This window comes from Nanorana parkeri, unplaced genomic scaffold, assembly GCF_000935625.1.
Source record: "Nanorana parkeri isolate BGI_ZX_2015 unplaced genomic scaffold, ASM93562v1 scaffold125, whole genome shotgun sequence".
Classification (NCBI taxonomy): domain Eukaryota; kingdom Metazoa; phylum Chordata; class Amphibia; order Anura; family Dicroglossidae; genus Nanorana; species Nanorana parkeri.
In genome coordinates, this window is record NW_017306393.1 from 1,736,442 (window position 1) to 1,750,038 (window position 13,597).

Sequence of the window (13,597 nt, forward strand, 5' to 3'; positions counted from 1 at the left end):
TTTGACCTTTTAATTTGTTGCCCAACAGTATACACTGGGTAATAGCCATTTATAATGTGTTCTTAAAACATTCCCACTTCTGTTCAGTGCTCAGTTTCTGAAATAAGCTTTCCCATTGGATTTCACACATGAGCTTGCGTAGCTTATCAAAGTTAGCCTTCCTGAAGTTTAGGGTTTTTGTCCGACCAGCGGACTTCCCTTTCCTATACCTAATATTGAAGGTAATAACATAGTGATCACTGTTACCCAGTGTCTCCCCAATTACAATATCCTCAACTAACTCTGCATTATTAGTAATGATTAAATCTAGGATTGCATTTTTCCTAGTTGGGAACTCCACCATCTGATCCGTGAAGTTGTCTTGCAACATGTTCAGAAAACGGGCCGCCTTTGCCGATTGGGATGTTCCATTAACCCAATTTATGTATGGATAATTGAAGTCACCCATAACGATGACATTACCATGCTTCCCAGCTGTTTCTATTTGGGAGTGTAGCTGAGCCTCCTTGTCCTACTATTGGATAAAAGCAAAATACTATCTTGCTTCCCGCTACTTTTTTTATTTTGCCTAGCTATAGGTGGATCATTTCTAAGGTATACCCAAAAATGGCTGCGCGCATGCGCAGAAAGTGCCGGTGGCCGATCTGGCTAACACTCGTTCAGCGTGTGACATCACACACTCCGCCTCCAATATTGCCGCCGGCGTGTTCTGAAAACGAATGTATGCCTGAATTTAGTTTTAGTATATTCGGGCATATATTAAATTTGTTATTTTGGATTCGGACGAACCGCCGAATCAACTGATTTTCGTTGAATTGCAGGTTCGCCTGAATCCAAATGCATATGTCTAATGATTCTAGAAATCCTCCGCTGTGTTTGCAGACAGAGAGAAGTGGTAAGGTGGGAGATAGCACAGTGCACTTTGTTTTATCATATTTTTGGTTGGAGGAATATTTTACATTTCCTCCAACTTTTTCATTGCAGCTGTCACATTATATAGTTGTAAGGGATGGTTTCCACAAGTCCGAATAACTTGTGTTTTTCACTTACCCTTCATGGCTTGGGACCTCTAGATAGCAATCTTTTACCTTCAGGATCCTGTCTGCTGAGTGATTTTGGTTTATCTATTTTAAGTCCCTATGTAATCTCACATAGGAAGGCAACCTTATCTATGCTGAGAGCCCAGATTATTAAAACAACTCTTAAAATGTTTGTACAAGTTGCTAAGTCATTTCCTTAGGATAATTGCGCTCTTTGCCCAAATAACCCCATGTGGGCCAATCTGTCCTTACCACATTATCTCATTATCCCCTATGCAGAATTTTCCTCATCAATTGTTTCATGAAGGCAAATTCAAATCCATGATCCAGCTGTTTAAGGAGCTCCTTAGAATCCATCTACTATATACATCTTCTTCCTGCTATCAAAATACATCCAAGTTTAACAAATGTTATAATTTTTCCAACCACTATGGAAAAAACACTTTTGCAATCTGGGCCACAAACACTGATATCCATCTTTTACTTTGCTATAGTGTATAATAAAACATATAAATGTGAAACTGCTAAGCGGAGGTGGATACCCCTCCTGCCAATGTTAAAAAAAGCAGAGATAAAAGGAATTTGAGGAGACACACATGACAATGCTTTTTTTTTTGCTAAAGAGAGAGTGATACATCTTAAATAGGAAAAAAAATTCCAGCACAAGGGGCGAAGGGGGTTCTTCACAGTTAGAGCGGTTAAGGTCTGGAACTCACTGCCACAGGCAGTGATTTCAGCAAAAAACGTGGAATTGTTCAAGAAACTTTTGGACGATTTTTTAAGGGACCGCAATATACAGGGGTACAAAAACTCCTAAAAACGAGATCCTATAGGTTGGACTTGATGGACTAATGTCTTTATTCAACCTCAAATACTATGTAACTATGTAAAATAATTTCACCAAATGTATTATATCGCACTAAAATTACATGCCTTGGGTCTATGTACCCATCAGACCTGATTCAAAGGCTTTCAAGAGGAGGCCTATTTCTTCCATACAGTTCGGTAATATTTCTTTATTTTCTCTTTCTCGTGCAAAATTATGGCTTTATCAGTTGCTCCTTTACTCCACCTAATATCTTCTCACCAAAAACATGCCTTCTGGCCTTTTGTGTATATCTTCATGCTTCAAATAGACCCCTAATGTTTCCTTAAAAAAGAGCCTGCCACCACTAATGTGCTATCACACAGGGGGCTTGTGGGCCCATTATGTTGTAGTAATAAAGTTAAGAAAAAAAGAAAATAAGTTTAATAGAATTAAAAGTTTGCAATGAGTGAATAGATACCAAACATGTCAAGCTTCCGCACTGTGTGCACCTTTTCAAAGGCCCCTGTGGAGTTATACATGTGGTCACAAACACGTGTCAGGTGCGTCTACGTACGAAAATGACAATTGCACCACACGTTAGGTATCACCATGCACGTCAACAGGAGAGCAATAATCCTGAGGTCATTATTCAGGGTTTACTTTAAGTCAAACCGATAACCTGTAAAAGCTTTAAAAGTATCGCCTATGTATAATTTTGGCTACCGTAGTTTTTTGCCATTTCACAGGCGCACTCAGTTTTCAAAGCATGACATGTTTGGTCTCTATCCACTCAGTACAACCTTTTATATTTTAACAATAGATTTGGTATTATTTTATGTGCACTAAAATAAATTTAAATTTATTTTTTGTTGAAAATTTGGGTTTGATAAATAGTTGTGCTAATATCGTGAGACATACTGTAGTTGCAACTGCCACCATTTTATTCTACAGGTTCTCTGCCTTCAGAAAATATATAATTATTGGTTTAATGTAATCTTCAGGCCTACAATGTGCAATAAATGCAAAAATTGATCAGACAGCGAAGTAGTCTAATGTGAATAATGCATCACCAACTCTTTTATTGTTTTATTACCCTGTTTCACTTTCTACAAAACATTGCAGACATAATTTGTTATATGTAACATATTTTACCTATATTACAGGATTTCATTTTTCAGCAATGCATTCCTTTATAAAAGAAAACAATATAAAAGGTACACTATATGTTTTTGTAAGGCATACAAATATATACAGGACCAGAACAATTTATCAACAATATAAATTAGCCCTCCAAATATTTTATCATTCTTTTCAAAGTACACCTGATTTTTACATGTGTATATAAAACAGAGTTTGGCAGTAGTACGTGTATACAAATCTCTGTTTTCATAGACATGTTTACAATGTATCTAAATTCAAACAAAAATGTAAACGTTTATTTTCCCAGCTGATCCTGCCAGTAAGACACTTCCTGTCCTAGGGTGAAAAGTTCAACACCAACATTCTGTACTGAAGCTATCGCGTAAAAAAACCTGAGGCCACCGTAAGGACAGCAATAATGCGGTGCAGTGTGTGTAACCAAATTTCCATAACCGTGAAAGGGGGTTAAAGGGACATGGTTTAATTAAATACCTGAGCATACTCACTATATGCATGGCACACATATGGCACAGTCCTTGTAACCAAACATTTACTTTAATTGCTGTGTCACAAGTGAGAGTGTCACAGACATGTATAAACCTCAGCACAATCATTACATATATGCGTTTGTGCACACTGAAGTGTATGAAATGTACAATAGAATGTATATAGTTCAGGAGCCTGCAACACAGTACAGGGGTCAGGGGTGTGTAATACAAAGAGGGCAGGGGTCAGGATTAGATAACGCACAGTGTGCAGGGGCTGGGAGTATGTATTGCACAAAGTGCTGGAGTCAGGAGTACAGTTTTTTTGAGTACATACCACACAGTCTATGCCAAATCTCGGCTTTGAATTTTATTTCAGTGTGGCAGGGAGATATGCTGGCTATTGACGTGGCCAGTGGTCCTGACAGGAGATGCGGGTCAAGTGCTCTGGGTGCTCAGCTCTAGCAAAGCCCCTGACAATGATATCATCATAAAAGACCTTCTCCTGTCCTAGTATTTCCAGGAGGAGAAGTGAACACCATCTTGCATTCTTCTTCACTACAGGTTTCTTTTAAAGTCCAAATACAGAGAAATGTTTGTATTTTATTTGTGGATGGAGTGAGTAAAGTTTAAAAGCCTCTGTCAGGCTGCTATTACTAGCTGTGTGCCAGTTGGAAGATTTCTCCTTACTTCCTGTCAGGGGACAAAAAAGTATTTTATTACAGCAAGGAGACTTTTAGAACATCTGACAACATTTTTACAAATGCAACCCCTGTAACGGCCATCACAGGAGCTGGGAAATCTGTTCAACGAGTTCACAAAAAGAAAACAAAAAAATTAACATTTGTACTACCCTTGGTAAAAAAATATTCAATATTTTAGGAAGTCCGTGATTCCCTTCATTATTCTTCTTTTTTTGTTAGAAATAAAAACATGACAGATAATTTAAAGTGACACTAAACTCAGGAGTTGAACCTTAAAAATACATTCACGTACCTTAACTATTAACATAAATGTATCTTATTTGTGTATCACTCGGCTGTAGATCCTCAAATCATCTCTGAATTGGTGCTGACACTGTCCTTCCTTCTGGAGGGGGGGCTACTTTTGTTCCCCATGGCCCCTGTGTGTGTTGTAAAGTAGTCATCACTCCAAGCTCGCTCCAGTTTTGAACTACAATCTCAATACAAATGAGTAAACTAAATTTTAGATTGTAGTCCATTACGGGAGCGAGCCTGCACAAGTTTACTTTAAAGTTGACTCCTGTTTCTCAGCTGCTTATACTTGGGGGAGTGAAGATGAGTACAAAGGGGAGGAGGGGGTGTGTGCAATTACGTGGGCAGCGTAGTGGTAAGCACTTCTGCCTTGAAGCTTGTCTGGTCCCTGGGGGGTCCCTGGTCAGGACACTGTCTGCAAGGCATTTGCATGTTTTCCTTGTGCATGTGTAGGTTTCCTTCCATACTCTAAGGACATGCTGATAGGTTGGCTCCTGTGTAAATTGGTATTTATGCATGCGAGATAGGGACCTTAGATGGTAAGCTCCTTGAGGGCAGGGAACGATGTGATGGTGTACATTGTTGGCACTATATAAATGCCTGTATTAATGTGAGCAATTTGCCTTATCCTGCCTTGTCAGACTTATTTGAAGCTTAAAGTGTAACCCCTGGATAAACAAATATCTAAATACCAGAGGCATGTGTATTCATACTTGGATCTTGATGTGCTTCGTGTATTTCTACCAGATCTGTGCAGCAATCCAGCATGAAACTTTCCATCTCTACAGGGACTTCCTATAAGAAAGACTGCTCTCCCTCCTTGTGCAGGGTGACTGGTCTTGTCTCCGCCCTTCTTGTAGTTTTCTACAGGCAGCTTGTAGTGGGTGTGGCTTGCTGGGTCCCTCCCTCAGCTCTGCTCTCTGTACAGGCTGTGTGATAATGCCACCACTAGGTAATATAAGGCATGTATTGCACACAAAGTGGATATATATCATTTGTGTCTATCAAAGCATATAGTTAAATTAATGTTTTGTGTAAACAAGAGTTTATCTTTAAGATGCATAAGCATACTTAAAGCAGATCGCTACCCCTGTAACTGATAGTAAGAGGCATGGGTACATTCAAAAGGTCAAACTTTTGTCTCAAAGGGTGTTACAGAGTTTCTAAAAGTGTGCTAGTGCGAACAGGTTCAACTATTTTAGCTAAATGTAATGCTTGGGGGATTTTCTTTTTCTATATACATATTTCCTAAAATTAATGCCTTTCCCATTTAGTAAATACAGTATCCTTATATGCCTAACTTGAAAGTGATTAGATAATCTGGATAAGCGTAGTTATCATAGAAGACCACAAACATTGATGGATTGTTAACGTCATCTGTCACAGAATTATAGCGGCCTGCATCGGGGTCACTTCCGATGTACGGAGGTTCCCTCATTTCAGGGGTTCCCTTACAATGTTTTCCGGTCACCACTGTAGCCTGGTAGATGTACTTCTTCCCATCCTTGTCAGGTTTGGAATAAATGTCCCTAGAAGAGTACTCAGAGTTTACAGCGAAGTAGGACCCTTTTCCATATGCTGTCACTAAAAGAAATACAAAAAACACATTAAAATGACTATTGAACAATGCCAAATGGAGACACGCAAGCCAAACACTCTATGCGCTTGCTGGCTCCAACGTGAAAAAATACATACACATTTTAAAACGAAAAAAAAATAAAACAATTTTGCATTTATAATTTTTTTTTCAAAATGTGGACTGTCTTTAGACTGTAGTTATGTGCAACATGTTAGAACAAAACACAGAACAAACAGGCAGCATGTGATCAAGACAAGAACATGTATGAGTAAAGGAAAGTTTCAGCAAGCATGCTGCCATGTGATTTTTGGGGGACAAAAGTCATGTAGTAATATTACTATTATTAGGGGCATATTTATAAAGTAGTGACTGTGACATTCATCAAACATTCATAGCATGTGAATCTTCCTGGTGTATGTGTTTTCAATGACAATGATTGACTCACCACCAGTGAATGTTTGCTGAATGTCACATTTACTTCTCTATAAATATGCCCCCTTTTTAGTAAATTTTTCATGCAACATTCATATTGTTTCCTGCTTCCTGTTTAATATTTTGATGATTTTAGTTCAGAAGGAGACAGAGATTGCAATGGCAAGAAGATGGTGAATCTAAATGTTTGTTAACCCTTTAATGACCAGGGCTCATTGAACCCTGGATGCCCAGGCCACATTTAGCTGTTTCAATATGCATTGGTAACCTCACAATACATCTGTGACTATTTTGCCTACCAAAATAATGGAGCTGTACAACCAGGGCCGCTTTAATCTCCCTGCTGCCCCAAAGCCAAGTTCCTCAATGCGCCAACCCCCCCAATGGAGAATGGCAACCAGATGGCGGGGCGGCAGGGTTAGTTTACATTTTTTTTATTGTTTCTTTATTTTGTAAAAACTTTTTATTACTTTTTTATTTTTAAATTGTTATTTTTTTACTTTTCTAAATGTTTATTTATTTTATCATCTTTTCATTTTTTATAATTTTTTTCTTATAATTTTTTTTACTTATTTTTTTTATTTAATTATTTTTTATCATTTTTTTTTTTTACTTAACTTCATTGCTATCGCACAGGAGCTAACAATCCCCCTGTGTGATAGTGATAGTGCTGGATCTCCTGTGACAGCTGAGAGAGGAAGGCTGCAAGTTCAGCTCTCCTCTCTCACTGTTTACACAGATGTTCTCCGCTCTGCTCCCTGCTATATGTTATTACAAGTAATCTTGGCGACATCGCCGAGATCACTTGTAAACAAACAAGTGGCTTCCCCGCTCCACATTTAGCTCTTGCCCAAAGCAGGGCTAAATGTAGAAAACAACTTACCGTCTGGCGCCCGGAACTGCATGTACGGGGTGTCGGGAGATTCCACACCTGTGCCGCCCTTATGCTCCCTGCCGCCCCCTGAGGCCAGGCCTGGATCACATGTACAGTGTATTGCGCTTGGGCACAGAGAAACAAGCATGCATCGGCAATAGGTTTTGTCCTTCGTAACACGGCTATGGTGGTGACAGTTCAAAGGTCACTCATGACCATGATTTGATCAGTAATCACACAACGTGTTTGCAGATAAAATCCTCTATGATCCCCCAGTGTAGTCTGCTGCTCCCCCATGGAGATAAGAGTGATCGCCAAGGGGTGTTGCATCTGCAAATATTGAAAATGTATAAATGTTTTCCCACTTTTACTTGCCAGGGGAATATTAATATACAGATAGAAGGACTTAAAGCACATCTCCAGTTTTTGAATGCCCCTTGCCTTCCACATGCATTTGATATTAAAAAATTCCCAGAATACATGCCTTGCTTCCAGGAGTCTATAATGTGGTCACATGATGAGCCAGGGTCCCCTCTTCAACCTCTTCAGCAATGGATGTTCCTCTGTATCATAGACCAGCGCTGAAACTATGGGCTTGTATCGGTGGGATTTTTTTTGTGTCTGACCTACTTCTCTCCACATACAAGTCTATGGCAATGCAACTTTGAAGTATTTTTAAATGCACTTGCACTATATTCTGAAGCTTCTCAGAAGCTTCTGAAACTGATGTCACGGTAAGTTGCATCTGCCCATCAACACAAGTCCAAAGCCCGTCGAAACAAGTTCTATGCCACTGCACCCACAAACTTCACTGAACGCCACTGCACCCACAAACTTCACTAAATGCCACTACCACCACAAACTGGAAAAATACTGTGAGGTCTCTTGAATGTGTTTGGTAAGATTCTTACACCAAAAACCTTCACAGACATTAGCAAAGTCTTTTTGCCTTGATAAGAAGAATACTGTGAAATCTTTTGGATGTTTTTGTTAAGACATTTGCATGAACAAATGCCCTTTATTCAAATTGGTCAAAATTCTTATATTAAATAAATTCTACTCTATTGTGTTTGCACTGCCGTTTGTAGTCTCAACCAGGGGCACATGTGACAGGGTGTCAGTGCAGGAGCACAACTGGGACACAGTTGTCACCTCATAACAGGAAGTCCCTGAAATAGAAACTTCATTTCAGGATCACCAAGTTTTCATTTGATGAAAGCCTCATATTTAGAGAGAAACCAACTCTGAAAGTCACATTAACATGGTAAAGCTTATATGAGATTTAGGTGACTGTGTTTACATCTACTTTATCGCTGATTGGAGTGGATTTTTCAGGTGTCTTACCATTTATGTAACTTACCAGAACAGTAGGATCGATTGAATCCTTCTTCATTAATGTTTTTGATGCTATCAACATATGTGCCGTGGTAGAGAAGGCGTACATTCTGCTGGTTGGGATTTTTTCTTTCAACCTCCTGCTTACTTAGGCTGAATTTCTTAAATAGTAATTCATTCTGAATCCTTTCAATCTAAATAAAAACATTTCAGAAATTACTTCATTGTTTATGAATTTACTGTATGCATGGCTTACTCTGGATGACATTTGGCAACGTACACAGTGCATTACAATACATTCTACTTGTTGCATTTCCAGTTAAGGTCGTAGGAAAAAAACACTCCAAGGTGTGTGTATATATATATATAAATTAATTATATTTTTAACACATCTACTGTGAATACCTGAAATTGAGCCTCTTGCAATCTCTTGAACTGCACCACTCAGATTGGGAGAAGTGGGGGGTGTGATCACTTAGATCCAAGCAGATTTCCTGTAAGCACATGTGCTGACAAGGAACATGCTGACAAGAGACGAGTGCAAAGAGATGACCTCATGAGTTTGTTGCTGCTCTTTCACTGTCTAATCACAGGTTGGGGCAAAGAGGTGACATAGCTGTGTTGCTTAACTGCAGAAGAAAAGCTACCCGGCGAGCTGTATTGTGTTGCAGGGATGCAAAAATATTAGGACTGGGTGGACAGAAATTCCGATTCCAGGTAGAACTGAGACTCTGCACTCTGCATGGTCTCAGGGGGGCTGTGGTGGGCTCTGCAGGGACTACGGTGGGATCTGTGAGGTCTATGGTGGGCTCTGCAGGGTCTCAGGGGGGCTTTGCAGGATCTATGGTGGGCTCTGTAAGGTCTATGGTGGGCTCCACAGGGTCTCAGGGAGGCTTTGCAGGATCTGTGGTGGGCTCTGCGGGGTCTAAGGTGGGGTCAATGGTGGGCTCTGCGGGGTCTGAGGTGAGGGTCAAAGGTGGGCTCTGCAGGGTATCAAGGAGGCTGTGCAGGATCTGTGGTGGGTTCCGCAGCCAGCAGAGACCACCATAGATCTTGCACAGTCCCCAAGAGACCCAACAGAGCCCACCAGAGATCCTTCACAGCCCACCATAGACCCCGCAACTGCACCACAGGTGACCACTGCATGTACGCTTCCTTACTCGCTGCTAATGCACCAATGTACACTTCGGTATTCCTCTCATTCAACTAAGTGACACATCTTTGCTGGTGGTTTAAATATACGTATATGGGACTGAAAAATAATAATAGTAATAAAAATTAACCTTCAACACTGTAAATGTTGTGGGTTTGGCAGTGGCAAGGAAGTTTTCTTTCACTTTTTCATATTCTTCACAATTTTCTTCTAGAGTGATCACCAGTAATTCCTTTTCACCCATATTTGTCCATGATTTTGGAAAGTCAATAATCACTGCCATTGAAAGAAAAGGCTTGTGTTAATTTTTATTAGACATGTGCGATTCATTTCATTCCGAATTGACATTTGTACGAATTTTTAATTGACATTTGTATGAATTTCTGCATATTTGGACATTCGAATGCATCTGAAATTCTGAACGACAGAAATAACAAATCCCAACGTATCCAAATTGTTTTGATAACAAAATTTGGATGCATCCGAAATGTTTTCTGAATGTCATTTGGAACAGAACAAAGAAGCGGAGAGCTGTGTGTCATTATGTGACAGTTCTCTCTGCCTCTTTGTTGACATTTGGGACTTGCATCCCGAATGTCAACAAAGCAGCAGAGAGCTATTACAGAATGCAGTAATGGTTCTCACTGTTGAAAGGCTACAGAAATCCTAAATTAAAAAGAATAACAGCGTGCTGCTTCCCCCCAAATTCATACCAGACCCTTTATCTAAAAAGTTAACTCTTGCAGTGCGGCTACCCCCACATTGCAAGGGTTAACCACTCGTCTTGGTCTAGGGGCTCAAATAAAAAAATATACTCATCTGATCCTCAATCCCACCTTGCTGCTATATCGGGCCTCAGAGCCTCTTCTTCCCTGTGCTCCGGCAGTCTAAGCCCCACTGACATCTTCACATGTAAAGCAGTTAGTTCACATGCATTAGATGTTAGGACGCAGAGGGACATACTACAGCCAGAGCGGAGGGGTAGAGAGGTGAATGGCGACTGCTGCATGACCGAGAATAAGGCGAGCATATCTTCTGTATTCCGGCACCTAGAGAAAAATGAGCAGTTAACCTTTGCAGTGCATGGGGTAGCCCCGCTGCAAGTGTTAACTTTAGATAACTGGAATTCTTCTTTAATATAAAAAGTAAAACATAAATCATTTTATGGGGAAACTAGGCTCTTTTTTGGTAACAGTGTCTTGCAAAAATTATTTTATTTTCTGTGTAATCTGTAGACAAAAAATAATTAATAGTTTTTTTTGTACTAGTTTTAAAAAAGTATTTTGACTGGGAATAAAAACTATAGATGCTTTTCATTCAAAATAAAACTAAAATTATGTTTCTGGTACAAAGCATGGCAAAGTTATATGCAAAAAAGGCACTTTTTAAATGTTGTGTATTTTTATGTGACACTGAAAAAAAACAATATACAAATGACATATAATGACAACAAAAAAGTAAAATAATTATTGCAAAAAATGAAAAATAAAATCAGCAGAAAAATAATAGCTAAGGGGAGGAGTGGAAGGAGTTCATTAGTGCTGATTAGGGTTAACTAGGGGTTAAATAGGAATACATTTTATTTAAAATACAGTTTTTTTTAACTGATATCACATGGGAATCAAAGGTCACACTAGTTTAACAATATATGTATTACTCAATGAGACTTCTAAACTACCTGCAAGTGTAAATTTTCATAGAAATGGCAGCATTTTGGCATCCGTTATTGCCTGTAATAGTGGCGGGGTAACAGCACCAGGGAGAGAAGAGATGATAGTAGGAGATACACCCTAGAAACTATGTTGACGTTTTTCAAGGCGTATCTACTACGCTTAGGGCCCTCAAGTTGGTAATTTACAGAGTCCCAAGAACTGTAAGAGATATTTAAAGCAACAGAAAACAGATCAAGACCCACCCCTTAATTGTGTGCTAGAGATGCTTATAGAGCATCTAAAACCAAGGACAACAATGTAATATATGTATATACTGTATATTATTACCACAAAGGTGTATTTATTTTTAATCATGTTATTTTAATCACAACATCATAGTTCACTATTCTCTATGGATTATTATTGCCTGACAACTACTCGGTAAGGAAATATTCAGAAATATATTTACATTTGTACAGTTATTGAATCGTCTTTAGGTAACTTACCTTGCGCCCTCTCTACTTTTTTCTAAAAAATAAAAAAAATATACATATTAATAACCTGAACTTTTATCAAGTTTTAGTTATTTAGTAGTCATCTTATTTTTGCATTGTGTTGATCCTTTAGGCCCCATTCACACTGAGCGACATGAAAATCACGCGACTTTGAGCGATATTGCGCGATGTGTCGCGCGACTTTTTCCTATTAGGCTGTATGCAATCAGGAGCAGTATCGCTCAAAATCGCTCTAAAAAAGGGTCATGTAGGAGCGACAAGCTACCAGCGACGAGCTACAAGCGATATTGAGCGATATTGAGCGACGAGATGTGAACAGCTCCATTGAAATGTATTGGAGAAGCTACATAGAGCGATATCGCCTGGAAATATGAGCGATATCGCTGCAAAAATCGCGCGATAAATCGCTCAGTGTAAACGGGGCCTTAAGGTTGATTCACGCTTACAAGCATTTAGTTGCAGTGGGTCAATGCACACACATTAAAGCACGTTAAAGTGTGTTGTGTTAACGCAGTACATTTTTTGTGAATGAGCTGCCAACACACTCCAACAGATGCAAAAATGTACATGACCCATGTTTAGCAACAGTGTTGTGATGTGCTACACTTAAAGGGTTATGCACAAAGGAGTCAAAGGATCCAGCTGTAGCTGCGGCTGATCCTTCAGCTCTTTTCGGCCCCTTGGAGCCCTTCTACAACCGAAGGGCTGCTGTACGGGCTATTCACTGAGCCAAAGGGAAGGGCTGGCTGTAAGCCCCGCAAATGACAGCTGGGCGGAGCCAGCCATGATCTCACGGCTGGCTCTGCCCAGTTGTAATGACAGATCAGCGTCCCCAAATGACCTGGGGACGCTGATCTGTCATTAAACAATAACAGCTGGACGGAGACGGCCGCGACGTCACTCTAGCAGGTGCCGGCCAAGAGGAAGCAGTTGGGGGGAGCTAGCTGTCACTGCTAGCTCCGCCCAATTGTTTTTTTTATTATTATTTTTTCTTTTTTAGAAAATCTTTATTTATTTTTTTAATTTAATATTTATTTACATTGTTGTAAAATATTTATTCTACTTTTTTTTCCTACTTTTTTCACTATTTGCTATTCTGCTCAGCACCACGCTCCGCTGCATTCGGCTATTCACTCACTGGCGTTCGGCCCCTATGTGAATATCGGCGAGCGGCAGCAAGTTCCAGATGTTGGATCAGCTGAGTCGAAGTCCTTCTGCCCTTCGGCTGATTGAAGTGCAGTCGATGGCAGCTGATGCACGGCTGATTTCAGCCGATGTACAGCTGAAATCAGGTGTACTGATCCGTAGTGAATAGACGTATGTTGTTCGGCTCACTTCACTTCGTCTGGGTTATTCACTCGGCTGCCTTCGGCAGCTTTGTGAATAACCCCCTTAGTTATGCATTGAGTTCCACTATTGGAGTATTATTCACAATGGGGGGAATTTATCAACACTTGTGCAGACAAAATCTGGAGCAGCTGTGCATGGCAACCAATTAGCTTCTCTCTTCAGTTTGTTCAGTGAGGATTTGAAAATGAAAGAGAGAAGTTGATTGGTTGCCATGCACAGCCGCTCCAGATTTTGTCTGC

At 39.9% G+C, this 13,597-nt stretch overlaps 1 protein-coding gene across 1 annotated transcript in view; it reads right to left on the reverse strand.

Annotated features, from left to right (window-relative positions):
- Positions 1-5,756: 5,756 nt before the first annotated feature.
- LOC108784715 (poly [ADP-ribose] polymerase 15-like) overlaps positions 5,757-13,597 on the reverse strand; it is a 22,016-nt gene continuing 14,175 nt past the window's right edge. The window contains exons 8-11 of the mRNA XM_018553595.1: positions 12,000-12,021; positions 9,972-10,117; positions 8,714-8,882; positions 5,757-6,052 (exon numbers count right to left, since the gene is read on the reverse strand). Coding sequence (XP_018409097.1) covers positions 5,757-6,052; positions 8,714-8,882; positions 9,972-10,117; positions 12,000-12,021 — 633 coding nt within the window. The remainder of the gene's footprint in view (positions 6,053-8,713; positions 8,883-9,971; positions 10,118-11,999; positions 12,022-13,597) is intronic.